Source organism: Phasianus colchicus, chromosome 13 (assembly GCF_987193195.1).
Source record: "Phasianus colchicus chromosome 13, bPhaCol1.hap1.1, whole genome shotgun sequence".
Taxonomy (NCBI): domain Eukaryota; kingdom Metazoa; phylum Chordata; class Aves; order Galliformes; family Phasianidae; genus Phasianus; species Phasianus colchicus.
Genome location: NC_143448.1, coordinates 14,333,397 through 14,359,828, shown reverse-complemented (window position 1 = coordinate 14,359,828; position 26,432 = coordinate 14,333,397). Strand labels below are relative to the sequence as shown.

The following is a 26,432-nucleotide window of genomic DNA, read 5'->3' as shown; positions in this document are numbered from 1 at the left end:
ATGTATTTACACATTTTGCAATCTAATGCTAGGGATGGTACGTGTTGCTGCCAAATGGGAGATGAAATGTTATCAAACAAAAGTCTCCCAGCAAATTCTCATCATGTTTTCTATTAAGATCAGCCCACCATGTGTAATTTTTCATGTTCTAGCCTGAAATATCTTGATCAAGAACACTGTTACTATACTTATGATCCTTTTCTTACCAAAATTCGAGAAGAATATGAATAAGAAATTGCAGAATGGCTGTCTAGCCTTGTGCCACTTGAATTTTTTTAAATGCTTTGTAAGGTTATTTACTAAGTAAATAAGGGAAAACACATCAAAAACCAAAATGTGAATGCAGTTGTACTTCAGAGTGGTCTTAAAATGCTCTCCCATTCAGACAAGGACAGAGTGCTTTTATCTTGCTCGAGCTCTGAACCAGATGCTTTTAACCACAACATCTGTTTTCTCTCCAACAGTTAGGCATTTTAGTGCAATTGTTGAGCTGAATGCCACTCCTTGTGTCACTGGCTGGTAAGTCTATGGCACTACTTGGTTGCTGTTAATGACAGCGTAAGCAGACATTTTAAACTATCAGTAACAGATTCTTCAGGAAAGATACAGATCAAGGCTTCCTGGTTAAGTTGTAATTCCTCTCTGTTTTGCTGGAGAGGAAAAAACAGAGTCCATACACTGCTGGATCATTTGCATCTCCTGGGAAACATGAAGTGCCACGTTGGGGCACATTAGGAGCAGATGTAGAGATAGGATGAAGATACTCACAGCTCCCTTACTAGCACGACCTGAGGCACCTTCTTCTCAGAACACCTGGCCCATGCACCTTGAAGCCTCAGTGAATTTTGCAGTGCATCCTGCTCCGTGAACAGTCTAAGGCTATGGAGCATCAACACAATCCAGTATTCTTTCCCTGTATCCATCACAAGTTCTTCAGTGCCACCCGAATAATCAACAAGCTGGCATCCAAACGCTAACTGCAGGCTATCTGGAACTGTAATACATTGATAATAATAACGCATCTTGTTATGTCTGATGATTACTGTTTCCTCACGGATGCATGATAATACAAGCTGACATACTAAGACACAGACAGAATTTTGTTACAGCATCTTCTGAAGAGAAACCGTGCAACTACCATTCACATTCTGCATTAAGTGATCACATACCTTAAGAATGTGTCAGGCTCAGTGCACTTCACAGACAAATAAAACTGAATCTAGTGGTGCTGCTATAATCATGGCATTTCTTTGTATGTTAATATCTGCTCGTACTTCTGAAAATATTCATTTACTGTCATTTTAAGTATAAGCATTTCAGGTGATAAAAGTTTTCTTTGGTCAAGGGGCTTGTCACTACCCAGGCTATGATCAGATTAGCTCGTTTACATTTCTCTAAGAAGAACTGAGTAATTAGAAGGGAAAAAAAAAATAAAAAAATCACTGGAGTATTAACTTACAGTTAAGAGAATTCTGATTCAACTTTCTGTAACACATGTTCAGTACTTTCCTGAAAAGCTTCAAGCTTCTGAGGTTTGCAAGCACAAACCAGAAGTAAAGCTTATGTATTTGATCTTTTCTTCAAAGTAGATTTTATTTTCAATTACAATATCTGCATTTCATGCTGCACTAGTTAGTCACAAGTTTCATGTGCTTAGGAATCTGCAATGATTTTCTAAGACTGAAAACTCACATTTTCTTAGTATTTTGAAGAATGTTGCACAGAGAGCTTGGAACTCCAGAAATATTTACTAAAGAAATCTGTGAAAACAGATTTAAAACCAATTTTGCATCCAAGAATGCATATATATTAAAAAAAAAATAAACAAAAAAAAAAAACAACCCTCAACAGGTGGAAATAAATTTTTGCTCCTACCTCTTCCAAAGCCCATAATGAATCAACTACAGGCTTGATCTTCTTACTGTTATATAGATTTAGGAGTTTGTCCATCACAACCTTGACCAGGCCACCTCGATTCTGTTTGAAAAGTAGGTTCAACAGAGAAAATCCAGCAATGACTTTGTTCTCCTCATACAGCTTGATAGGATTCACTTTCTCAACCTGCCACCACTGGAAAGAAAAAAAACAGCAGCGAGGTTAGAGAAACAATCTTCAGAAATTGTACTAAAAAGTTGACAAAACTATTTATGCAGATATGCTACATGACTCAACTGTCAGTTCTCAAATAGCAGCCAAGAGAAGTGGTAAGGATTTTATTTAGCAGGCTAAAAAGCAGGTAGCTAATGACTGACGTGCAGAAATAAAACCCATTTTTGTGTCAAGCTTTAGGACTCAGCACTAGAAATAATGGATCTCCCACCCTCTGAAAGCAGCTCTTGACTGTTCTCAAAACAACGAAACCATACACTGCTTATCCAGCTTTGTTTTTACAGATGTATGTCTGATACATAACAACTTAAATACGCATCGTACACAGATTCAATTCGTAGATAGCTGCCATATCAGAATAAAACATGTCAGACCACAGTGCAGCCATAAAACTTCTATTTATTGTTCAGAAAAGACTGAGGTTAGAGGAAAGCAGAGTGGAATTACAGTGCTGGGACACTTACTGATTTTGCAAAACTGAAGAAGCTTTTTGTCTCCCCAGTAACCATGTTAGATGAACCTGTAAAAGATGAGTACACAGACACAGCTTACTACACGCTGACAATCAAGCCATTTATGATAAGCAGAATTTTTTCTATTCCAAGACAATTTCTTTCAAAGCCAGGAACAGGTTAAGTGCTACTAGTCATTCTGATACCATTCTCTTCTGCAGCTCTCCATTTATTCCCAATAAAATAACATTCATCTCTATAAATACACAGCATTGATCACTACAGTGATATCCTCTTTTCATCAACAGATAAATATATCCGACCATCAAAGGCCAGACTACTACAAGTCTGAACACACACATATTGTTCACTTTAACCTGATAACAAACAATGGAAATTTACTGGCAGGGACTATATTACAAACAGGTTGGGTTTGTGCACTCCAAGCAGATACCTGAGTGACAGTGTTCACTCATTGTTACTGCCACTGGATGTGAAACCAAGGAAGAAGAAAAGCTTTTCGGTGATGCCACTGCACTTTCCACTACAACAGAGATATATTCTTCATTTGCAGAAATGAGCAATCCCTTCAGCTGACTCCTGCAGGCTGACTGTGGTGGCATTACCAATAAACAACAAGGCAACCTGGCAGAACTGCAGGCAAGATGTGCTTATTCAGCACGTGAAGCGCTCAGTGTGTGATTGGGAATTTGGTAACAGAAACCTAGGCTTGAACTCCTCAAAGTCTTGCCAACAGAAATGACAGTTTACTCTCTGAAAGCCTCCCCTAAGTTTCCCTCCTGCTCTGTGTTAGAGCTGTTAGGCTCATGTGATTCTTGTGGTGCGAAGAGTGAGAGATCCATGCTTGCTCCTAAGCTCTTCTTGCAGCATTCAGCATTTAATTATCTGAAACACATTTATTTTCTGATTTTTTCTTTTTTTTTTTTTTAAGAATTTCTTTGTATTAGCTATTGTTTCTCAATAATTTAGCCTAAGCTTATCTACACCAAAATCCTTGACTGGAAACAGTTGAATCAAGAGAATATCACATGGTAGCCACTCATATAGATATCCAGTTTTGGAATGAGTGGCTTGGATGATTTTAAACTTAGCAAAGTTTTAGTTTTGAAATATGTACCTGCTTTCACTCACCATATAAAATGTAAGTCCCAAGTGGTTTGAGAAGGCTGAGGCCTTTCCCAGTATTTTCTCCACACAGACAATCCAAAACAATATCTACCCCTTCTGCTGAGATTCTGAAAAAACAAGAAAGAAACCTCACTTTGCAATAGGATTCACAGGAATTTAAGCCTTGCAGTGATCCTTCGAGAAATTTATTGTTATGCCCAACTAAATCAGTCAGTATTTTAACAGATAGAAGATACAGGAAAAGGCATTTTCTCTTATTTATCTGACAAGTAAAATAAAAAAGACATTTTTTTCACTAAGATTTTCTTATTAATTCCACAGTTTTGTCACCTTTATTGATATCGCTATCTAAAAGCAGTTAGGTAAGCTGAAACAAAAAAAGGTATTTGAAAGCATATAAATGGAAACAGAAGCACACAAAGCATACAGGATTTCCGGAGGCAACGGGATAATTCTAATCTAAATGCAAACAAACAAAACCTGAGGATCTGAAACTGAAACAGACATCACATGCACTGCTATCAGTCCCTGGCAGAAGACAGAAGCACAGGCAGATGGAGTCACACCAGAGAACTCCTCTAAAACTTGGATAACTTACAGATTCACTGAAAACTTCTTACTGTGTTAAGTTACAGTGAGCTACTACATACACAGATAACTGTGGGGTCTTCTGTTCACATCTGTATTTTTCTTCCCACTGTATTTACTTTGCAAATCTTACGCTGCTTACAAAGAAATAAGGAGATGCTTGCTATTTTGTTCCTCGTAGTGCACAGATCTAAGCTGTTTTCTTGAATAATTTCAGCTCCTGAACTCAATAGGGTAATCTCTTCCTGTAGATACCATCAGCCCAGTGTTTTTCATGGTATTCTGCCGGACGGTGTATAACACTTACTTGAAAAAATAAAAATACCTTTTTACTTCTTGCACGTAGTCTGCATTTCTGTCGAACAGGTGAGTTACTGAGTCTTTGATTGCTTCATGTTTGAAAGATGAAGCTGTTCCAAAAACAGTAACATTGGGAATGGTTGAACAGAGCTGAGCAACAGCTTGACCCTGCAAGCACATTATGATGTTAGTTCATTGATATGGAAACTGGTAGACAAACTTTGCAGTTACCAATTCATTCATGACAGGGCAAAATCCAACACCAAACATGCAAGCACGTTCCAACTAATTTCTTACCAGTGTAGTGCAATTCAATTATAGGAAAAAACACACTTAAATCAGATGGATATCCTGAAGACAAAGTAATTACAAAGATTAAACAAATTCATTCTATCAAGAATTGTATTGGAAAGGAGTTCTTGTTCTTTTAACAAAGGCAGGGTAATTTAGCGGAAATTGCATGAATTTACAAGGAACATAAAAAACGACTGCTGGAAGAGAACATCAGAAATATTTCACACTTTCTACTCTGCATTTTTCCCAGAGACCCTTGAGTAACATTGGCACTCCATGCCTTAGAATAATTGTGGCTGCTTCCACATGTGATTCTAACCTCCTCTGTTCACAAGAAAGCCTCACAGCACCTTATGCCATAACAAAACTTACGGCAGATAACTGGTTCTGATACTTAGATACAGCTTTTATTCCTCAGATTCCTGTGGTCCCAGTACAACATATAGTCTACTTTTTTTAAGGGATCACATTTCCTTCTTGTTTCAGCAGGAGATACCAGTTTAGTGTGGCAAATCCCACACAGTACAGCAAATCTGCTTTTCCTCTTCTTAATAACAACCCTTATTATTACTGATGTTTCAGAATGCAGGAATAGACATGAGTCACACTAATAGGCCCATTGAGCCCAGTGCCCCATCTTCAAAACTAAACAGCAGGGAAGGGGAGAAAACGGCCTAGAGCACAGACAGGGGAATGGTTCTCCTAGTATATCCTCTCAGTTGCATGACTTCTACAGTGTAAGCTTATGCTTCCCTATGCCTATGTTTAAATGAGCTTGCAGGAATTTCTTGCAGTAAATAAAATGCATATTTCACATTACCTTTTTAATTTCTGAGATCTGAAACAGAACCCCAGTTTCTTGCTACTGACATGATGAAAATTACGATACTGAGAAAGAGAAGTTCATTGTGCTCCATGGCAGCCACACCTGAATTTCTATCTACACACACATACACTTGCATCTGTCACACTGACACACACAGGTGTAAAACTACATAACTATCCCTCAGTTAAAGAAACAAATTCCACCCTTCGTTGCAACCACATTATTCCACTGGAGATAGCAGGGTTACATGGATATGCCCAGAAGCAAGAAAAAGCACTGTGAATCAGGAAATAACATCTAGCTGAATTTAGCAGACTCTTACTTACACTTACAGCCTTATGACTTGTCATTTGTAAACAGCATGCATGACCAGTAAAATCATCCATGGATAAACACATTTCAGCTCATTCAAACCAGAAACTCTGATTATTACTATGTAAATACCAGTAATCAGTGCTTGGCTTTTATTTACAATAGAATAATTGGATAATCCTGCATACCCTGGGGTCTTGGCATCTTCCCATTTAATGCTGAATGTAATTGCTAGTGACAGTCATCAAAGCAGAACATCTCAAGAGGACAACAGTATTATTTTTATATGGTGGCATGCAAATGGAGTTAGTCAGTAAACAGCTATACAGCAAGAGCAGTTTCTGTGATCCTTTGGGCAGCTAACAACAGGTGAAGAGAAAGGGAACAAGAAAGGATGCATTCTAATTCTTTCTTTACAGGTGACAAATGGAAATAGCACAGCAAATTGAACAACATGCCCAGCAGCTCAGAAACTTACAGCAGGACCCAGATCCGAATGTAGATTTGTAGCACGATAATCCAATACCAAACATAAATGACCTTTTCTTTTTAAAATCATCCACTATTTTCCTGGATTTGAATCCTTAATTTAAGAGAAATCACAGGCAAATGTCTTCCATGGGGAAAACATCACAAGATGAGATGTTTTCTAGCAGCACAGTTTCACTCTTCTCATGCTGCCTTTCCCTACTTCTTATCAGCTCAGTCTGAAGCCTCCAAAAACACAGAATTACAAGAAAAAACAATGACTTCTGTATCTCTCATTTTCTCATCTATTTTCTCTAGTAATCAACTTCTCATTTTCTACGCCTTTCAGAAAATCATTACCCACAGTAAATTGCATGCCTGCATTAGTATTTTATAACATACGCTGGTTGAGTGAAATTCTGACATTATTGATCTATTCTTTAATTAGTTTTCTGCATTTTCAATGTAACTCAGGAATGCAAGGGATAATGAATGCATCCTGAATCAAAGACAGTGTATGTTTAAAAGGTCAAATATTAGAGTAGAAAATGTTTTTTATCCTAATTAACATTTAACTAAATGACCGTCAGATGAATAGGAGAAATGAATAAAAAACATCACAATGTACATAACCTATTTTCTTCCTTTCACCCCCCATAGAGATAAGCTTATTTAAGATCCTACGTGAGAATACTTTCCAGCTTTCTTGGATACTTAAACCCTAAAACTGGCTCACATGACCAGTATTTTTCATAACTGGATGAACAAGATCACTGAACTGTTCTGTGACAATTCCATGAAATGCTCTTCTACAGCTTTCTGAAGCTAACCTTGGTTTGCACTTATTTTTGTGCAAAGTATTCCTAACATTTGAATTTCAAAAATGCAGGAATAAAGGCTGATACTGGACTTAGCAAGATTTCCTCACCTAAATAGGAGAGCTGAACTCACCCTAGAAACTTGAATGTTTCACTAATTTCTGTGGAATTCGACTAAGCTCCAGAACAGCACTGCAGCTATGCAAGTTGCTCTTAAGTCTCTTTTCTAATCCCTCAAGTCATTTAGCTACTTTTGGATTAGCAGCTTTCGTTTTAGAGGGCTATACATGTTAATTGCAAGTGTGAGAGGCCCCAGCGTTCAGAATGCCCACAGTTTACAAAAGAAACATGCAGAAGGAGTTCTGCAGCTGGAAGGAAAACCATCCTCTTCTCTGGGCTGTGGAGGAGTAGGTGGGCTCTCCTTGCTGACTCTGACTCCCCACTGCACCCGGCCTGACCACAGGGAGGGAAAACTGATAAAGGGCAAAAAAAGTAATTATCATACAGACACTTACTTTTATGTTTAAGGAGATTTAGCTGCTTCTGAATTAACTGATCAATTGCTTCACTGAAGTGATAGACATGGTTGCAAATTGTTTCCTTACCTGGGAATTAATCTACTTTAAAATCTATATACGAGGACTGCTCCAAAAGTAGTGACTCCTATTTTATTATCTCGGCCCATGACATTAGAAATGGATGTTGCTGGCATGACAGTGGAACCAGTCCACTGCTGGCAAAAATGCACAGCTAATGGTGGTGACTACACTAAAAAACAGCATTTTGTAGCTGAGAATTTGTTCTATTAATAATGTTATTGTGCTCTTCATACCTGTTGCAGTTTCCATGGAAATCAATAGAAGGCATTACCTTCAGAGCAATCCACACACACACAGTTTGTCATACAGAACTGCACACTGACAAACAGCTTTGGTTTCAGTGTTCCATGGAAGCAAAGCAAGTCTTGTGTACTGGACTCAGCACAAGAGCATCTCACATCTCACTAGCTTCAAAGTCTGTCTGACAGATTCATTTTCAAGGGCTCCTGATAATTCCTGACATCAGTGTGTTGAACCTAACCTAAACGTGATTATTATAGAATCTATTTTAAGTGAGTACATTTCTATAAGCTTTAGTTCCAGTAAAAAGACTGAAATTTTTATACATTTGCTTGCTTTAAAACCCAACTTTAAACCTGCAGGATCAGAAACTTCTCATGCTGAGATTGTCATATAAAAGAGAGGAAAAGCAGATTTTAAATAAAAAAAGAGAAACAGACAACTTTGTTCATTTAAGCAATTTCAAAGTTAAAAACATGGAAACGTCACAGGCATTGAAAACTCAGTGTGAAAAGCATGACTACATGAAAATTTACTAATCTAATCGGCTTATTAATACTAACTTAACAGTGGCTGAATCATAAATAAATAACTGAATTTCTGAAAGGTTCTGACCAAAAGGAACAAAACAGAGCAGTTTGCAGTGATGTACAGCATCACTACTGACTACATCAGTAGTCTTTCACGCACTCTTTTTGCTCTATCTATTTTGCTACAACATAACCTGAGCCGAGACTTACAGCAGGAATGAACAAACCATCTACAAGATAACACCCAGCAAAACGGCACCTATAAGAATCAGTAGTAAGAAATAATCACTTCTGCAGTATATTTTTGCAGCCCTGAGGTGCTATGGCATTTCAAAACTCACTGAGACTTATACACAAAGCTGTCTGGAACTGAACATGAAGATAACTCACACTTCCAAAATGCACTGATGCAACACGCCCTTATTTGAAGGTGGTACAAAGTACACAAAGAGTAAGAAAACTGCAAGAGAGGATGTCCACAGATCTCCTGGCATCAAGGAGAACTTTTTTGTGGTGTCAGGAGAAGCCAGCTGCATGGTACTTCATCTCCTGAGGGTGTTAATTTTCTGGTACAGCAGAGGAAATTGGAAACCAAGAACTCAAGTGAACATTGCAGAGTGGACAAACAAAGCAGGTGTTAAGGCAGTGTCTGTTACACTCAGTGCACCACAGAAAGTTTTGGAGGAGAGGCAGCAGGAGGTAAGGTGAGCTAACAATCTCTTTTTATCCTAAGACTTTCTGCACAAAGAAGCAGAGAATGCTTTCTCCTCCCTCCTTGAAAAATTGTGAAGTTCGGGTGCAACCAAAACTCATGGCTGTGTCTACATGTGGTGTGAACCCTCTGCACCAAAGGGAGCTATGCCAGCATCCATCTGCCACAACTCTTGCTCAGAGCATGCAAACTCTATCAGAAAAGGCAGAACACCCAAGGAAGAGTTCAGCAGTGGCAACCCGTGAGGTGATTCAGTAGGGGACTTAGGGAAAAGGACAAATCCTCTGGGGAGAACAGAAAGAAAGGCCTTCAGACACCACAGCCTGCTTTGGACAGGGAAAATTGCTTTTTGTGGATGGCTTGCCAAGCTTTTGTGTTTGATTAACAGATTATGCTCTGAGGCAGTGTCTGGAAATAGACTCAGGCACAGCACTGGGACTTTCCCGTGCTGCTGAGGGAGCATATCCATTGCTTTAGAGGCATTCACATGGCAAAGGGCATCACGGTGTAAAGACACCCTGTCTGGCTTCAAATGAGTCAGCTAGGATACTGAAAGCAGCTGCACATGGCTTTGTGTGGGCTGATTTATTCTCTTCCTTTTCAGACGGAGAAGAAATAGGAGAAAAGCACTTGGGGTGTATTTATTAAGTGCAGAATACCTATGAACTACTAAGAAGAAAACAGCAAGTGTTCTGGAAGGTACTGGATAAAGTTTTTATCAGATCGGGAAGCTGTAATGCCATTGTGCAATACACTAGTTGAGATCATCAGAAAAAGGGAGTAAATTCCAATAACACATATTCAAGAAGAACCAACTCAAATAAAAGTCAAGAGTGCTATTTAATGTACTCCTACCTGCTACACGCAGACAGACCTGAATTCAATCAGCCCATACAGTGTTAAAAAGGATCGGGGATGCTGAGAGATCTGTTTTAGAAGGCTGGCTTTCAGATTGCCCACTGCTGCTTTGCAGCCACTCAGCTCAAAGCTCAGGAAATACTTCTGTGTGGAGTACTGTGAGTAGGATGCTCAATGAAACAGACATCTGACCTTATTACAGAAACTGAGTGTGCATGAGCAAACTTGCTTTCAACCTGAAAACACAGGCTAAGGAAAGGTTTGATTCTGAGCATCTTCTTTCTAACCATATATGCATACTACCAAAGAGATATGAAGGAACTGTCTCAAGATGAAAAAGCAGCTAATTTAAATGAAAGGTCAGAGAAGATACAGAGATACATTAACTGGCTACAAATTAAATCTGGAAATTGAGGAAAACTACTCATCCTGCAAAACAGAACAGGGAAAATTCGAAGGGGTAAATGCAGAGTTCTTTTGTTTTTGTTTTTTGTTTTTCTCTTTTAGGAAAAAATTTGATCATTCTTTTGAAGGAGTTGCTGTGATACCATGAGATCAGCTACTAAAGAGTGCCACTTCTTTGTCAGATAAATGTTGCCACTTCGGTGATTCATTTTGGAACATATTCTCAAATATTTGCAATTTATGCAGGGGAGACAAAATAAAAATAAGAGCTTGTGCCAAGCAATAACCCATCCTGCCAGGATGACCTAAATCTGTTGCCAAGTCAGATTTATCCTTTGAAATCAAACAGGAGAGCTTGTATCTGTATCTTCCACTACCTCCTCCTCTGCTGAGGGTGGAAGGAAGGTCAGATCACAGCTTCAGGACAGCAATCAATACTGCATTAAAAGCAGCCTGGTTCTACCACCTGGGAGAGCGAAATGTGAAAGAAGTGGCTAGTAATTCTGCTTTGTATCTGAGGGGTTAAGCAATGAAATTGAAACGTTTACACAATTGTGGTAAATGACCAGTATTTTGTGCTCTAAATACTTGGAATAGGCAATATATAAAAACTAAACAGATGAGCAAATGGGCATAATGGCAGCCTCTAACAAATCTAAACCCATGAAAGAATTCATTCCAAGCAGATCTAATAGACATAGAAATTGGATTTATTGCAGCTAGAAATGATGATAATGTTTTTTTTTTCCTTTTTTTTTTTTTAATACAGGAATCCTGTAAAATACACTAATTCAATTAATCCAGGATACAGTTCATAACTTATGAAGTTGTTCTTCAAATTATTAATGTAATCTCATACAAGCCTGTACTGAAACTTACACTGAATGCACTGACTTGAACAGTCTTCATTTTAAAGAAGTAATTGCTTCACACAGCAGATCAGTCCCAGGGGAGTGCATGCTAATGCTCCATTTCCTCACTCTATTTTTTCAGTTGCCACTTAGCTACCCTTGAAAAAAATGTCTCTGAAGTATATTTGTGACGGGACCTATTCTACCACTCTCTTACAGACATTTCAAACATTAGTTATAGAGTTTCACAGTTAAATTTAAGCCACTTTCTCATCTGGGTATTTGTCCTACAGTAAGTCATGTGTTCTTGCAAACCTCTCATACTTTTGAGCTTTGATTTCTGTGTGTGTATAATCCTAAGTTGTTAAAGTTCACTGTCAGCTGACCTCACTATTTTAGCAGTCAGTTCAGAAGGGCACATTTCCCTAGCTTTAAGCATTTAAACCTCATAGGTACCATACAGTTTTATCTTGCTAACCATTGAACTGCCCTGCTGCACAGTATAACAGTCCACTTAAACAGAAGTGTTAAGTGATAACATATGACCAGCCTTCTTCTTGTTAGATCTTAATCTGCAACAGAGGAATGATAAGATAATGCTTTGCAAGATACTAATTTCTTATCTACGTGTGATGAGAATTGCAAGGCAGAAAAGCCCCTGATGTTTCTCCAGCCTACTTCACCTTCCAGGATGACAGCAGTTTCTCTTACTTTCTCCCATCTCACCAGATAAAAAGAGATAGGAAAACCAAAACACCCATTGCAGCTCCCATTCCAAACAGTCAAAATCAACAACCTGACCCTAGGAAACAAAAGTAAACACAATCTCCTCTTTCAAATCCCCTTATCTAAGTGCTGCAGCAGGTCTTTCTTATTAAATGGAAGGCTACAATATGCAGTGTTACAAGCAGTTGGTGACTGTCTGTATTTCTCCTCCTGTTTCAGAGAGACAAGACGCTTCCCTACTGCCAGCCATCTTTCCTACCACGAAGATCACACAGCTCCCTGACCTTTTAGCTGAGTGGGAGGCAGAGTGCATTTTCTTTTTTTCTACATTATCTTCCGATACCCTTTGAAACCTCCAGAAGTAAGTAAATCACCTTAACTAGAACACCTGGTCAGATACCAAATGATCCCATCATATACTAAACATACCCCAGGCACAGATGGGAAAGCAGTTTGGTAGTTTCCTCCCTACCAAAAATATCTACAAACAAAAACAAGGCCACATAAATACATTGAGGCAACACAAAAATAAAGGTCCCTGAGAATTTTCCCTGACTCTGCTATTTGCAAAAGCTGCAGGATGAAGGGAGCTGGGGAGCCAGAACAAAGAACCTCACAAAAGCTTTTCGAAGCAACAAGTTCTTTTTTTTTTTTTTTAAACTGCCTGAAGTGGCTAAAATAATGATCGTGTATAATGAGAAAAGAAAATTACAAGCTTCTAGTCCCACAGGGAGCCTACTGTCTCATTAAAGTATTCTGGAATTTCTATGGCATTTAAAAAAACTGGACAGGTTTTCTGCATGGTGAAAATGTTAATGGACCTGATATCTATTAAAGCAATAACGCACACACACAAATCTCTTCCTGCAGTGACTTCAGTGTCAGTTTTCTGTTTTACTAGCAAAGCACCTCATGAAAATAATTTGCTCGGTTCAGGCTGTTATATTTTCCAAAGGATTAACAGACAGTATAAGCGTGGTTTAAAGGGGAAGATGTGCCTTCAGCACATTTCCTCTGAAATCTTGAGCAGAAAATCAAATGTGCAGAATAAGATTTTACCTGTAAAACCTACCAAGGAATGGGAAAAGCTTTTCCCTTCTGGTCCTAATGATACATGCTCTCCCCACCAAACACAATAGCCTGCACGAGGCACTGCCCCCTGTCACAGTGATCAGCATCCTGCCCTGCAGGCTAACCAGTGCATCTCCTCTTCATCTGCAGCCCTCCCCATATCACACAGATCTACACTAATACTGCCCACTTTGACTGTTCCTCCTGCACCTCTGCTCTTTTTTCTGGAAGCTCTGTTATTTAACTGCTTCACAAGGGAAAAATGTGTTTTTTCTCTTGGGAGCCAGACAGGACTTTCCCTTACAGGACTTTAGCTACTCTCAAAGGAAGCCCACAAGAAGCACAGCACAGGACTATCAGAAAAATGCTCACTGGGCATCTGCAATGGCAGAAATGAAGAAAGGCAGCAGCAATTTAACAGGATAGCCCAGCACAGGGCTTGTCAGTGAAGAAGATTGCGTGTAGGTTAGTAGAGCATTAGCAGTGCTTAAGGAAGATGATGAAGAAATAATAGAGATGAGTGAAGCTAAAAAAAAAAAAAAAGGGGAGAGAGAAAAAAAGAAAAATGTAGCAAGGACACTTTATCCTAATACAGACAGTCTAGACAGTCTATTCTAAAAGTCCATTTTCTCTAACGTTATGCATATGCACACACTCTTGGGTGTTTTGCTAATTCAGTATGCTCAGCCTGGGTCCATATAGAGTCAGCTGGGCTAGTGGCCTCACAGGTAAACACAGAGCTTTAAAGTCCTACTGAATATCCAGTTCCCTCAGTGTGTGGCCTCCAGTTGTTTTAACAGTCCTAAATTCCACATGAAAAGATTTAATGTTATAGAACAATAAAGTCAGCCATAATGCTCTAGGTAGCACTGTGCTGAAACATAATAAGATTACAAATTCCATTCATTTACAGAAGTTTTTCAAGAGGATCATTTACTGCAAGTAGGATTATTGTTAGCTAAAAATACTTTGTGCAGGGAACTGATGAATTTATTCCTTTGGTTACAGACTTCATTTACATGAGAACCTAAAAGAAGGTCTAAGGGCACAGAATCAGGGAAAAGGTGTTGGGGGCTGCCTACCGGACACCTCAGCAGACAATAAAACATTAATTTAGCATAAATAAGGAGTGATAGTAAAACAGAGGAGGTACTCTAATTTAAAAGGTTGAGATCTGCTCATGTACTAAGGTCATAAAATCTGTCTTATGGAAGAGGACTGCATAATTTCCAACATAAACATATTTTCTTGTGGGTATCTTAATATTTTATTCAAGAGAGATTTTTCCAAAGATATTTCAAGCAATTGGTAGCACCAAATGCTGGCTTCTCATGTCACTGTGTGCCCTGGTGTTCCACCCAATACATTCAGCCATTGCTTTGCCTATGCAGTCTTTACTGACTTTGCAATGCCTCTTTACTGACAACCCAAAGCATGGCATGCAGCAGCCACCCCTGACTCAAATTCTGCATTTGTATGGCATTTTCCTCAGATTTGGCACAATATTTTCCACCGTTTTCAATCCCAACAGAGGAAAAAAGGATACTGCCTTTCACAAAGAAACATCACACCTGCACACTGTATCTGTAGGAATATTCCAGTAGGGCCATTTACTGCAAGGAGAATTACAGTTACCACGAGGACCTTATGAAGGGAGCTGATTCATTTAATCCTTTCAATACAACCTTCTTTCACAATGAACAAGTACAAAGTGCAGAAAGGCAGGGATACAAAGTTTGAGGTAACACTTACTTGTTCATTTCTGAGTACCTCATAAAGGCTTTTCGTGCTTTTTGGGGTAGAGCTGATTGTCAGAGCATTTTTATTTCACCAAAAGCCTGCATCACTGTCTGACATAGCTCCTGCACCATAATCCCTCACATAGGAAAGACTGATTTCAAACCGAACCACAGCATCTGGCTTACTTCAGTGACTTGATTGGAGAGTAAGAGAAGCTCCAACTTACCACCCCACCTCCTGCAGAGTGAACCAGCACCGACATGCCCTCTCTTAGGTTAGCAACTTCAAAGAGCATCATGTAGGCAGTTACAAAGTTCATGGGAAATGCAGCAGCCTCAGAAAAACTCATGTCATCTGGGATCTTGTAGACGAATTCTGCCGGGGTACAAACCACTTCAGCCCATGCGTTGTAGTTTACAAAAGCCATGATTCTGTCTCCAATCTACAAATAAGGACAAAAAAAACCTCACTGAGGATATGTGTGCAACTAAAACCGTAGATAGGAACTTCTAAGATCTGCACCTTTCTTCATCAAGCTGTGGATGACAGATAGAAAAGATAATGGTGCTCCACAGCAAGTATAGAACAGGCACATTCTGGTCTCCCAAGTACTTGTCGTCACTTTGGCTTTGGGATATGGTGGGTTAGCTAAATGCTAAGGTACTGCTGACAGTTCTGAAAGGTTTATATCTCTCTTAGAATGAAAATACTGAAACAGTATTCCATTTTTCACTGAGATGCCTCCTCTGTTTGAAATTCACATTCAAATTAGCCACGCATCACTGGTAAGCATTCTGTGGTTTCCTTTTGCTGTTAGCAAAGTGTATAAAATTTAACATCTGTTCAGATTAATTGGTGAGTATGATCACAGTCCTATATCCTTGCAAGCAAACATAACTGATTACCAAAAAGAATGCAAAGGAGAGAGACCCGTCTTGGGAGGGATTTCTTAATAATAATAAAAATAATAATTAAAACCATATTTTACTATGAGCATTATAGGGAAGCTGTACATCATGTCAGATTAGGCCATCCTCACAATTATAGACCACACCTGTTACTCCTGAGCTCAGCAGAAACCAGCTTTTGCTTTTGGTGGGAGGAAGAAGAGGCTGTAAAGAATGTTCTTACACATCTATCAAAATGGACCGCCACTCCATGCCATCATATCACACAATAATGCAATCACAGCTAGTGAAGACAATAAATAGCTGGCAATATCTCAATTGTAAGATGGCCTGAGCACAATGCAACTTGAACAGGACTTGAACTGGAGAAGATCTACAAAGGGAAAGGAGGTCAGAAAATATAGGGTGCAATTTCAGCAATTCCTGCAGTCACTACAGAGATAACAACAAACGCCAACAAGGCAACGAGCATCTGGCATCCTCCTATTCAGTGCAAAAATTCCATAAAGAAGCCGACAGAGCATTACTGCATCTTCATCTTGGAACATTCCCCTGGTGATGGGCTCATACCCGTGCATAGCATTATTTCAAGTTTCAGATCTTCTTCAAGATTTCTTAAAACACCACCACAGCTACGCAGACCATATGTAAAAAGTAAAGTACCTGGACTTGTTTAGATTTCAGGACGTACACCAGGGCACAAACATGCTTTATGATCAGAACAAAGTCATAATCTTCAGAGACCCAGTATATTCATTCAGGTGCAACGTTACTCAGACAAGAACCACATGATGTAGCCTTATATGATGCGCCTTAAAAATAGCAGGAACATTTAAACTAAAATTGCTGATCTAGATCAGAAAACTTCCTACTGTCCTTTCATAAAATATTCCTCCATGTGGACTACAGCTAATAGAATACTAGAGCTGAACACTGAAGCAGAAGAGTTTTTCAGATATACTTAAGTTTCTGTTCAGTTACTGTTTATCACAAAAACATTGAAAGATTATGGATTTATTGCAAGGCAGAGACAAGGCAGGAGGGGAAAATGGAGAAATGTCCTAAGAGCAGCTTATCATTGACACCCTACTGGAAGCTAAATTGGCCATCTGTACTAAAGAGAGAAATTCTGAAGCTTTTCCAGGACCACAAAATTATTACTTTTAAATAAATTTTAGGTAATTGCCTTCTTAAGATCAAGATACAGTAAGAATTTAGAAATGCAATTAAACTTGGTGACATGACAGAATCAGCAAATAGCTGACATATGTTTGATGTGCATTAACTCACTTGTTTCCTATTTCAGAATTTTATAGATCTAATGTAAGTAACAGAGTACAGGATTGGAGGTAATAGAGGTGCTTAACATCAGTAATGAAAACAGCAGGTAGAACACAGCACTCTTTATAAACAATACACTGAAGAGTACATAACACCAACCAGCTCTGATAGCTTTATTACACACATTAACTACCTGTCATTTATCATTACTCCGTTAGGCAAAACAGATTCTGATCACTCAAGAGGAAGTTACATCACATACCAGAATCAGGGTCCCATTATTGTCTGCACCATATGAATGCACGCAGCTGTAAGAAACAATGCTTATCATAGATGGGGCCTTGTTAACTCAAGATCAAGAACTGGAATTAGCATCAGCAGTGCATGGGCTTCAAGGGACGGAACTATAATGACAGCAAACACGGCCAACAAAACTTAAATCAGCTTCTTTTACTTTCTTAATGCTCATCAGTTCCTACAAAACCACCTGGATGTGCACACAGCACAGGTGACTTTTCAGGAAGGATCTGAAGATCACACTGGTGGCTTTAGGAACTAATTGAAGAGGTCATTCTCATGCTTGGGAAGCAGAAAGGAAAAACTGCCCTTTCAGATCTCTGCATGGTGATGAAGGCTGCTGGCACTGGCAGAACAGAAAGCAAACAATAACAATCTCAGTGAAAAGGTACTTATTTAGTCCTTCCGTGAAATTAAAGAAAACATTACCTCAAATCCTTTCACACTATCTCCAAGAGCTTCTACGATTCCAGAGCATTCAAAGCCAGGAACAAGCGGCGTCTTAGGGGGGTTGTCAATATTCCCCTGTCGCACCATCAAGTCAATAAAATTCAAACCACTGCAAAACATGAGGAAAAAAAAAAAACAAAATCAGAGCTATTGCCATACATCAAAGTAAAGGGGGAAATCTTGACCCGTGAGATGACGAAGACAGAAATCTTCATTAAAAACCTGGGCTCCACAGCACAGAAGTGACCCAGCAGACATTCCCATCCTTCACGTGTGGAGCAGACTTTACAACATTGCTGCACAGGCTGTGGGCAGAAGCACACAGTGCCAAGCAACCACATCCATCCTTAAACAGAGCTCCAAAGCATGCCGACTGCTTAGGAGTCACATGTAAAAATTCACAGGGGCCATTTCAAATTCATAACAGGGAAACATCATGTTTTCCATGAAGGCATCACTAGTTGGCAAATAAAACCAGTTCAATTTAAGAAACAAACAAAAGAACCCTGAGACACTGTAGGTGTTTTGGTCCAAAAATACCCTGATGGAACTGTCCTAAATTCAGAAGTGACTCCAAGAATGAATCTTGCGTTCACCTCAGGTAGGAGTCCAAACTGTGATGAGAACTTGTTCAGTTTCAAATAGGCCATTGTTTTAAAACTCTTCCTCCTGAACAATTTTTACACAGTTTTATAATTATTGTGGTCTTTGGAATCCTCAGGGCTGTTACTCAGGATGTTTACAGTTCCCCCCTGTAGCCTTGCAAAAAATCTTGAAGCACCTTTGGTTTGTCTTATGTGTGCCATCCAGTTTTATTTAATAAAATGCAGTTTCCAAAGCAGACTCCAAAACAAAATGAAACAAGAAAACCAACAATAAGGGCCAATGTTTATCCGCTATGTGTACAAACTGATTCCTGGAACAAAAGCCGTTAAAACTCCTCACACTTATAGCAACACTCTAACAATGTGCTTCAGCATTAATCCACCCTTGTGAAACACAGCCCTGTGTTTATTATTAGCTGGAATTGCTGCATACTAACTCCCCCATGTCTATGAAGCTATGCACACTGCCAGTCCTACTCACGCATATGATGCCAACAACTGCTCTGATACATAAAATTACTGATGTGTACAAGTATTTATGAGATGGAGCTTTAGTCAGACACTAATCAAGATGCTCACAGACTGAACAGACCCAACAAAGAAAAAGACAGAAGAGACACGCAGCACAAACATGAAGACAAGACAGCATTCATGAGATGTAGGTCAATGGGGAGAAGAGGAAAAAAAAAAAAAAGAAAAAAAAATTCACCAAATGTAAACATTTGTAATTGAGGTACACAGTTTAAAAATGACCTGAGCCCATCGCTTTTAGCTCCAAAACTAGAATTACTGATTATTTTTGAAAACGTGGCTATAACAACCAAGCTTGACCAACTCAGGAGGAAAATTAAAACATAAAAACCAGAAACACACACCATATGCATATACACAGAGCTCATCATGTTATCATATGGAGGGGTAGGAGGATTTGGGCACAATTGGGTTGGGAGCTTTGAAATTATTTTGGAAAGAGCACTTCTTATCCAATGGCCAAGGCCAACCCTGTGTTGCCACTGAGAAGTTGATACACAAAACAGAAATTCTGAACAACAAAATGCCTATGAAGCAGTCAGCATGTGAGAAAAAAAAAGACAACAAAACAAACACATAAAAAACCCCACAAAACAACCATAACCAAACTACTAAGCAATCACCTTTACTTTCCTATAGGCCTACATGTTTTTGTGTCCCTGTTTCTCTCATTTATGCATTCGGTTTCATTCCTCTGCACCCTCTCATATAAGCAAGTTGCTAATAGCCAGATTTGAACAAGCCATAGCCACAACAAAGCTGAAAGTACAGCTGGGTAGTATGATAAAACCAGCAAATTATTATCATTTTTAATCATACGGAGAGCTCAAAAACAAGTAGCTATCTTAATAACTATCTCCAGGACATCCAACCTCGTCAAATCCTTTACTGAGATTCAATCTACAGCAGATACAGGAAAAGGGGAATTTGGCTGCAAAGAATATCACAAAAAATGTCAGAGATTCTAGAGAATAAACCATTCATCTCTTGTATCAGCACAAACCAGCATAGCCTCTTCTGGTGTGCACTACAAGAAAGTGACTGCTGAACTTTCCGTACATGCATACTCAAAGGGAAAAGAGTAAATTCTAAGTGACACAGTAAGGAACAGCGCACAGCTTCCTGCAATCATGTGTTCTGCATCCTAAATCAAAAGCTGTGTGCACATGGAGATAGGGAAGCACATAAATTAGCAGCACCAGTACGCTGACAGAGGCTCTGCAAGGAGCTCTCAGCAAAGCAGCACGGACAGTGGTGTGAGCGACACAGACTGCCTTCCATGTCCATCTCCAAAGCCACTGTTTATCAAAATTGAATTATCTTTGGATCTGACTTTCTAAGTCTGCAATGCTTTGCCTTAATAGCTTTGAGGCTCTTGAACGTTCACTTCTGTTATTGAGGTTTAACTTTGCTGCATTTTTTAAAAACTGTGGAAACTCGTGTGGGTACAATGTTCTACTCTATCATCTTCTTTCATCATCAGATCAGCAGTGGTCACCTTGGTTCTCTTTGCCCTGATCCATGCACTGCAGGAAGCCCAGCACTCCCACTACAAAACATCAGATCACGCTGACCAACGTCAGCACTCTGGTTTGGACAGGAGCTGCTTTTGATCTTTCGTATTTCACTGTAAGATTCCACTGATACTAAACACTGAAGTCATTGAAATACAACAGAGCAAAGAAGAGCGGTGAGTTCTAGGTTCTTAAGTCTCCTTTTACACCAGCAAGTAAATTGCCTGAAAATCACATGCTTTTTATCCAGAAACAGCCACAGTACGTGATCAAGACTCCTTTTACAAAGGAAACTGATATGCTGTCTCCTACTCTGCTACGCTGAGGATTTCGTTTACTTGCTCTCAATTTTTTTTAAGTGCTGCTCTCTCAAAATCACCAGGTCAGAAGGATCACTTCTGCCTCATTCCTCATGACGCACATGCATAACGGCACAAGGAAGAAATAATTATAACACAGCAAAGAAAAATAAAGGGAAGCAATTGCAGGACAGCACTCCTTACTCACACATCTTATCTGAAATGTCCGTCTGGGATTGCTCGAGCTATTTGTCTCATCTATCAAACAACACGTACACTAATATTTTGTAGGCTGCAAATGGCAGTAAAAACAAACAGAGCAATTTCAGCTGCTCTGTCATTATCAACCAAAAATTATTTCAGGAGATATGCAGAAGCTGTGACTCAGCTTGGACATCGATGGCTGCTCCATCCATTAGTCACTGAATGAGGCTAACACATGACTCATCACAACTGAGACATTTTCAATTGGATCACTGATATGCCGGGCCTTCAAAAGGATAAGTCAACATGCTAACAGCAAAGCACCCTCCATCACCTCTATACTGCCATACTACAAAATATACATGCACACACAATTTAACTGCCTTTACTATCTGTATTATTCATCATGCATATACATATTGCCTTAAAGTAATGATTGATTTTCTCCACAAGTTAACTCTGCCATGGAAGTCAACTGCAGATCTGTTCCACTAAGCATTATTTGGCAACTATACGACCTAGAGGAAGCTCATCTTTGACATGCTCAGCACTGTGTGCATTAACTGTGGATGCCAAACTGGGCAAAGCCAACAGACACTTCTGCCGCTCGGTCTTCCAGACTAGACCACAAGCCCATCGTTATCCTGACCAATCTTCTGTATTTACAATGAAGAAGATCAGCTGACTGATTTCACCTTATCTGCAAGCAAACTTTGGTGACCTGAGCACATGTCAGCCCTACAGCCATGGCCAGACAAGCAGGCCACACAGACGGACTCTGCCGGCATGAACGGAAGCTGTGACAGCATGCAGAGCTGTGTGGTCTGGCAGTAACAATGAAGGAGCTGAGCAGATCCACTGATGCCATAAACAGCAATCACAGAACTCGTACAGCTCACTATAATACTAGAGCACAGCGCAATATCTCTATTTATTGGAAGAAAAAAAAAGTTCCTTCACAGGAAGCTTGCTATTTGAGATCCATTGCTTTGATGGAAATGGAGTTCATGCAGACAGTGAAGATGGGTGTAAATTCCTCAAGCATACAAAGGAATATGTTTGCACATGCTTAGAATGTGTAAGCTTTTGCAAGATAACTTTTGTAAACAGCTTACAAGCATCACTAAGAAAACAACAGAACCTGTTCCTCAGTAGAATAACAGCCCTTGATAGCAGAACGAGCTACCCAAGAGCTAAATGGGCTACCATTACTTGTTCTAGCCTGGAACTTCTTGCATTTCTCATCAAACCCAGTAAGAGGCAAACAATTAAACAACACATCGGTCACAGTTATCGCTCCCTGCTCAGGTCTATGGATCTCACTTCTTGTGGGCAATACTTCGGGGTTGTTGGGGTGGAATTCCTCTGCACAACCCTTACGATCCCAGGCTGCAATATCCCTAAAGCCACCGGGGAGCTCCATATCGAGGGCACATCCACAGGGCACCCATCCACAGGGTGCATTGCCCACACCGAGCTTGCTGCCCTGTGACACAGTTCAGCCTTCCTCTGTGTTTGCCTTCGGGAAGCATCGTGCCGCCCAACTGAACAGGACAGCAGGCAGCCAACCTGTGCAGGAAGGCCCTCTCGTTGTCTCCTGCCACTTGAAAACAAAACAAAAAAAAATAATTCTATTTTCATAAAGGAACACGTGCACCGAGAAGTGGCTCTCTAGGAAACACAATCTGCTCCGGTTGTCTGAAGAAAACAGAAAAACCGTCTAGGAAAAGCCGGCCGACCGCTAAGCGGGCAGGGACCGCGCCGTGCCGGCAGCCAGCAGCGGGACCGGCGGACGGAGCACCGCAGGGACGGGACGGCGCTGCGCGACACGCGCGCACCGACAGCTCTCAACAAAACCAAACCCTGAACGCGGCCGGACGCGTTTTTTTCCCCGTATCTCCCTGACGGGGCCACGAAAATCGATGATTTTTGTCTCGGCGCCGCTCCCGACAGCGCGCACCCGCACCTCCGCTCGGCGCCCGCCCGGCGCGCAGCTCCGCTCCCCCGCTGGATGCCGGGCGGCCGCCGGCGGGAAGCCACAAGTGGGGAAGTTCCCCCGCCGGCCCCACCCGGCACCGAGCCCCGCGCACCCCCGCCCCGCCAGAGAGGCGATACTGGACCAGGCTTTCACGCGGATCTTCAGCTCCCCTTCCTGCGGCTCCGGCATGGCTTTCTTGGACACGCGGAGCTTGTTGAGCCCCCCGAAGGCGGACAGCACCACGGCTCTCATCTCCTTGGTGTCCGCCGCCCGCAGGCTGCCGCCCGCGCTGCTTTCGGCGGCTTCCTTGCCGCCCTCCTTCTCGATCATCTGCTCCGTCTCCTCCGCTCGCTGCGCTCCCTCCTTGGCCATGGCGGGGCTGCGGTGCGGCTCCCGCCGGCTGCGGCTGTGCGAGGCGCGGTGCCGCCGTGTGGAATGGCCGCGGGCACGGCGCGGGTCCGCCCGCCGCCGCAATGCACCGACTAGCTGCGCAGCGCCATCCGCCTCCACGCGGCGGGAGGGGACCGCGCGGCCGGAGGAGCGGGACGGAGCGGAGCGGAGCGCAGACAGCGGCTCGGCGTCGCAGCTGGCGGCAGGGCGGGGCGGACGCGGGGTGTTCTCCTCGCGGGCCGGCGGCGAAACCGGCGGCCCCAGGTAGGAGCCCGCAGCCGCAGCCCTGCGCAGTTGCGCCGTCCCCGAGCCCGGCTCCTCGCGAGGCGCGGCCGAAAAGTTCCCCCCGGGACGCGCGTTTGCACAGAGCTGAGTGCGGGACAGAACGGGGAGCCCGGCTCTGCCCGGCCGTGAGCTCGTGCTCGACAAGGGCTCAACGCTCAGGTCTCTAATTGAGGTGCCTGGCACCTGAGCTCCAGCCCGTCCCTCCCCTCAGGGATTGTAAACCACCTCCTCCCCAGGTCTGCCCTCACATCGCTGAAGAGCCGGGCAGGTCAAGGTGTACTTCGCCAATTCCCCTTCGGCAGCTCTCGGGGCCAGCCGAGTGGGTGCTCTCAGCGCTGGGAAGAGCATCCAGGTGGACAGGTGCCTCGTGGTTGACACAAGCAGTGAAAGCAAGCAACTCGAGTTTGAAGAGTGGTGGTGAATATTTCATAGAATCATAGAACCTCTTGAGTTGGAAGGGACTTTTGAAAGCCATCTGGTCGAGCTCCCCTGCAATGAATAGGGACACCCACAGCTCCATCGGGTGCTCAGAGCCCATCCAGCTTAACCTCAAATGTCTCCAGAGATGAGGCTTCCACCACCTCTCTGGGCAACCTGTGCTAATGCCTCACTGCCCTTATTGTAAACAACTTCCTCATATCAAGTCTATATCCCCTCTTTCAGTATGAAACTGTTTCCCTTTGTCCTGTCATAGCAGACCCTGCTAGAGTCTATCCCCTTCCTGCTTACGTCCCCTTTAGGTACTGAAAGTCTGCTCTCAGGTCTCCCTGGAGCCTTCTCAGATTCCATGCAGTGCATGCAGAGAACATCCCTATGGAACTGGGTGTGCATGGAGTGCTTCTTCCAGCCCTCTGCAACGACTCAGTTCTGTTTGAGAAATGTTGGGGCCCTTCTGACTTGTGATGGGGATTGTCTGTTTGCACTGTGGGTTTGTTACAAATCAGAGTTGATCAATATTCCTTATTTGCACAAAACACTTATTTCATCTTGGGTTATGTATTCATGTTGTATTTGGGGAAAGCAGAAAAACTAAGAAATTCCTTAGTTACAAGTGTAATGAGTAATGGAGTAAAACATTTTCATTCACATTAATGAGTGGTGTGAGATACAGGAGAAACCCAGTTTTTGTATTTCTTTATACTTAGTATGTAATGCTTTGGGATTTTCTGCCTAGTCTTTAGAAAGTTTGCAGGTATCATATTCTTTAAAGCCTATTTCTGAGAATTTTTCATCTAAGTCTGCTATAAATGAAGCAGTAAACAAATACATCTCAGGAGCAAGGGAGATGGAATGCCAGCCACAGGGGAGCTTTGCTGCCTTCATTACCTCGAAAAGTTCAAACAGATTTGATGAAAAGTGAAGTATGATGTCTAAAATGTCTTTTACATTGTCCTTAAGACATCTTTTGGAAAAGGATTCAAAAACTGCTCATTAACACAGTCGAGAATTTTCTCTGTGACGTATGAGAATGATGCCATCCCCTTTGCTCTGAGCAGCGTGTGGAGGCATCTCGCTACTTTAAAGGTCAGGAAGCATTTTTTTCTTTCCTTTCTCCCTTGGTAATGGCATCAATATTCCCCTCCCTCTTTGCTATACACAGCTAATTTGGTGCTGTAAAAAGGAATACAAAGTTCTATCACTTTAGATCTGGCCATTTGAATGCATGACCAGGCAGGCAGCAGTTGAATAAAGAATAACGTGCATTTGATTCCTGATGATTCACTCAGCTGGCATCTTATTACACTTCTAGCTCAGATGGTGAAGTGCAGTGGGAAAGTAAGATGGGTAGCATGTATCAGCCGAGTGGCATCCCAAGTAATCCAAGGCTGTGGGACAGCTCACTGACATTGCTCCGTGGGTCTGAAACATCCCCAAGTGAATTTGGACATTGAGATGGCATTTATTTTGCAGTGGATTGCCTGCTAATGTAGTCCTCATTGTATGCTGATTACTTGGGAGTGTTTTGATTGACCCTGACTAATGATTTAAAGCTGTCTCTCTTCATCTTTGGTCTTGGACTGTAGTTTATCCTGAGTTATTGAATCCTATCCTGTTTGCCAGTCAGTGTGCCCGAAGGATGGATGGCTATTCCACAATCGGAACGTCTTGCTCAGGACAGAAGCAGGTCTTGCACTCATTGGTTGTGGCAACTGAAGGAACATAGAACTCCTATTTTTGCAGCAATGCTGAACAAAAGGCAATTAAGAGTTCTTTGATCTCCATCCTTACCTGCTGGTCAAGTGCTGTCAATCTTTGCAGTGGTGACTGTTAAAATGGTGTTTAGAAAGCAGAGGAAAATGGAATGGTATACTTGTGGAGGAATGCTGGCAGTTACCATCAATAGTTCTCATTGATTCCAATCCTGTATTTTCAGAACATAATCATCAATTCAGCAAATGGTCCTAAGTGTGACTGTCAGGGACAGACACTGCTCTGAGCGTTCATGCCTGGATTTCATGGAGGGGAGCTGCCCTTCAGGGGAAATCTAATTGCAGGTCTATCATATTTTTGGACTAAGACAGGTAAAGAAATGTTTGTTACTGGAAACACAGACCACATGGAAATCAATCAAAAACTGCAGTAGCTCAGTGCAAGGTTTGGTTTTGTTAAGACCCTGAATAATGGCTCATTGCTTTACTCAG

General features: G+C 41.4%; 1 protein-coding gene across 2 annotated transcripts in view; it reads right to left on the bottom strand.

Moving 5' to 3' along the window:
• VAT1L (vesicle amine transport 1 like) overlaps positions 1-23,705 on the bottom strand; it is a 47,320-nt gene extending 23,615 nt beyond the window's left edge. Inside the window, exons 1-7 of one of the 2 annotated variants that reach the window (XM_031614939.2) lie at positions 23,258-23,705; positions 17,964-18,093; positions 15,275-15,490; positions 4,624-4,766; positions 3,714-3,817; positions 2,574-2,629; positions 1,876-2,070 (exon numbers count right to left, since the gene is read on the bottom strand). In XM_031614939.2, the coding sequence (XP_031470799.1) occupies positions 1,876-2,070; positions 2,574-2,629; positions 3,714-3,817; positions 4,624-4,766; positions 15,275-15,490; positions 17,964-18,093; positions 23,258-23,487 (1,074 nt within the window). In that variant the 5' untranslated portion in view covers positions 23,488-23,705. The remainder of the gene's footprint in view (positions 1-1,875; positions 2,071-2,573; positions 2,630-3,713; positions 3,818-4,623; positions 4,767-15,274; positions 15,491-17,963; positions 18,094-23,257) is intronic. The other variant, XM_031614940.2, reaches the window with a different exon arrangement.
• Positions 23,706-26,432: the final 2,727 nt, after the last annotated feature.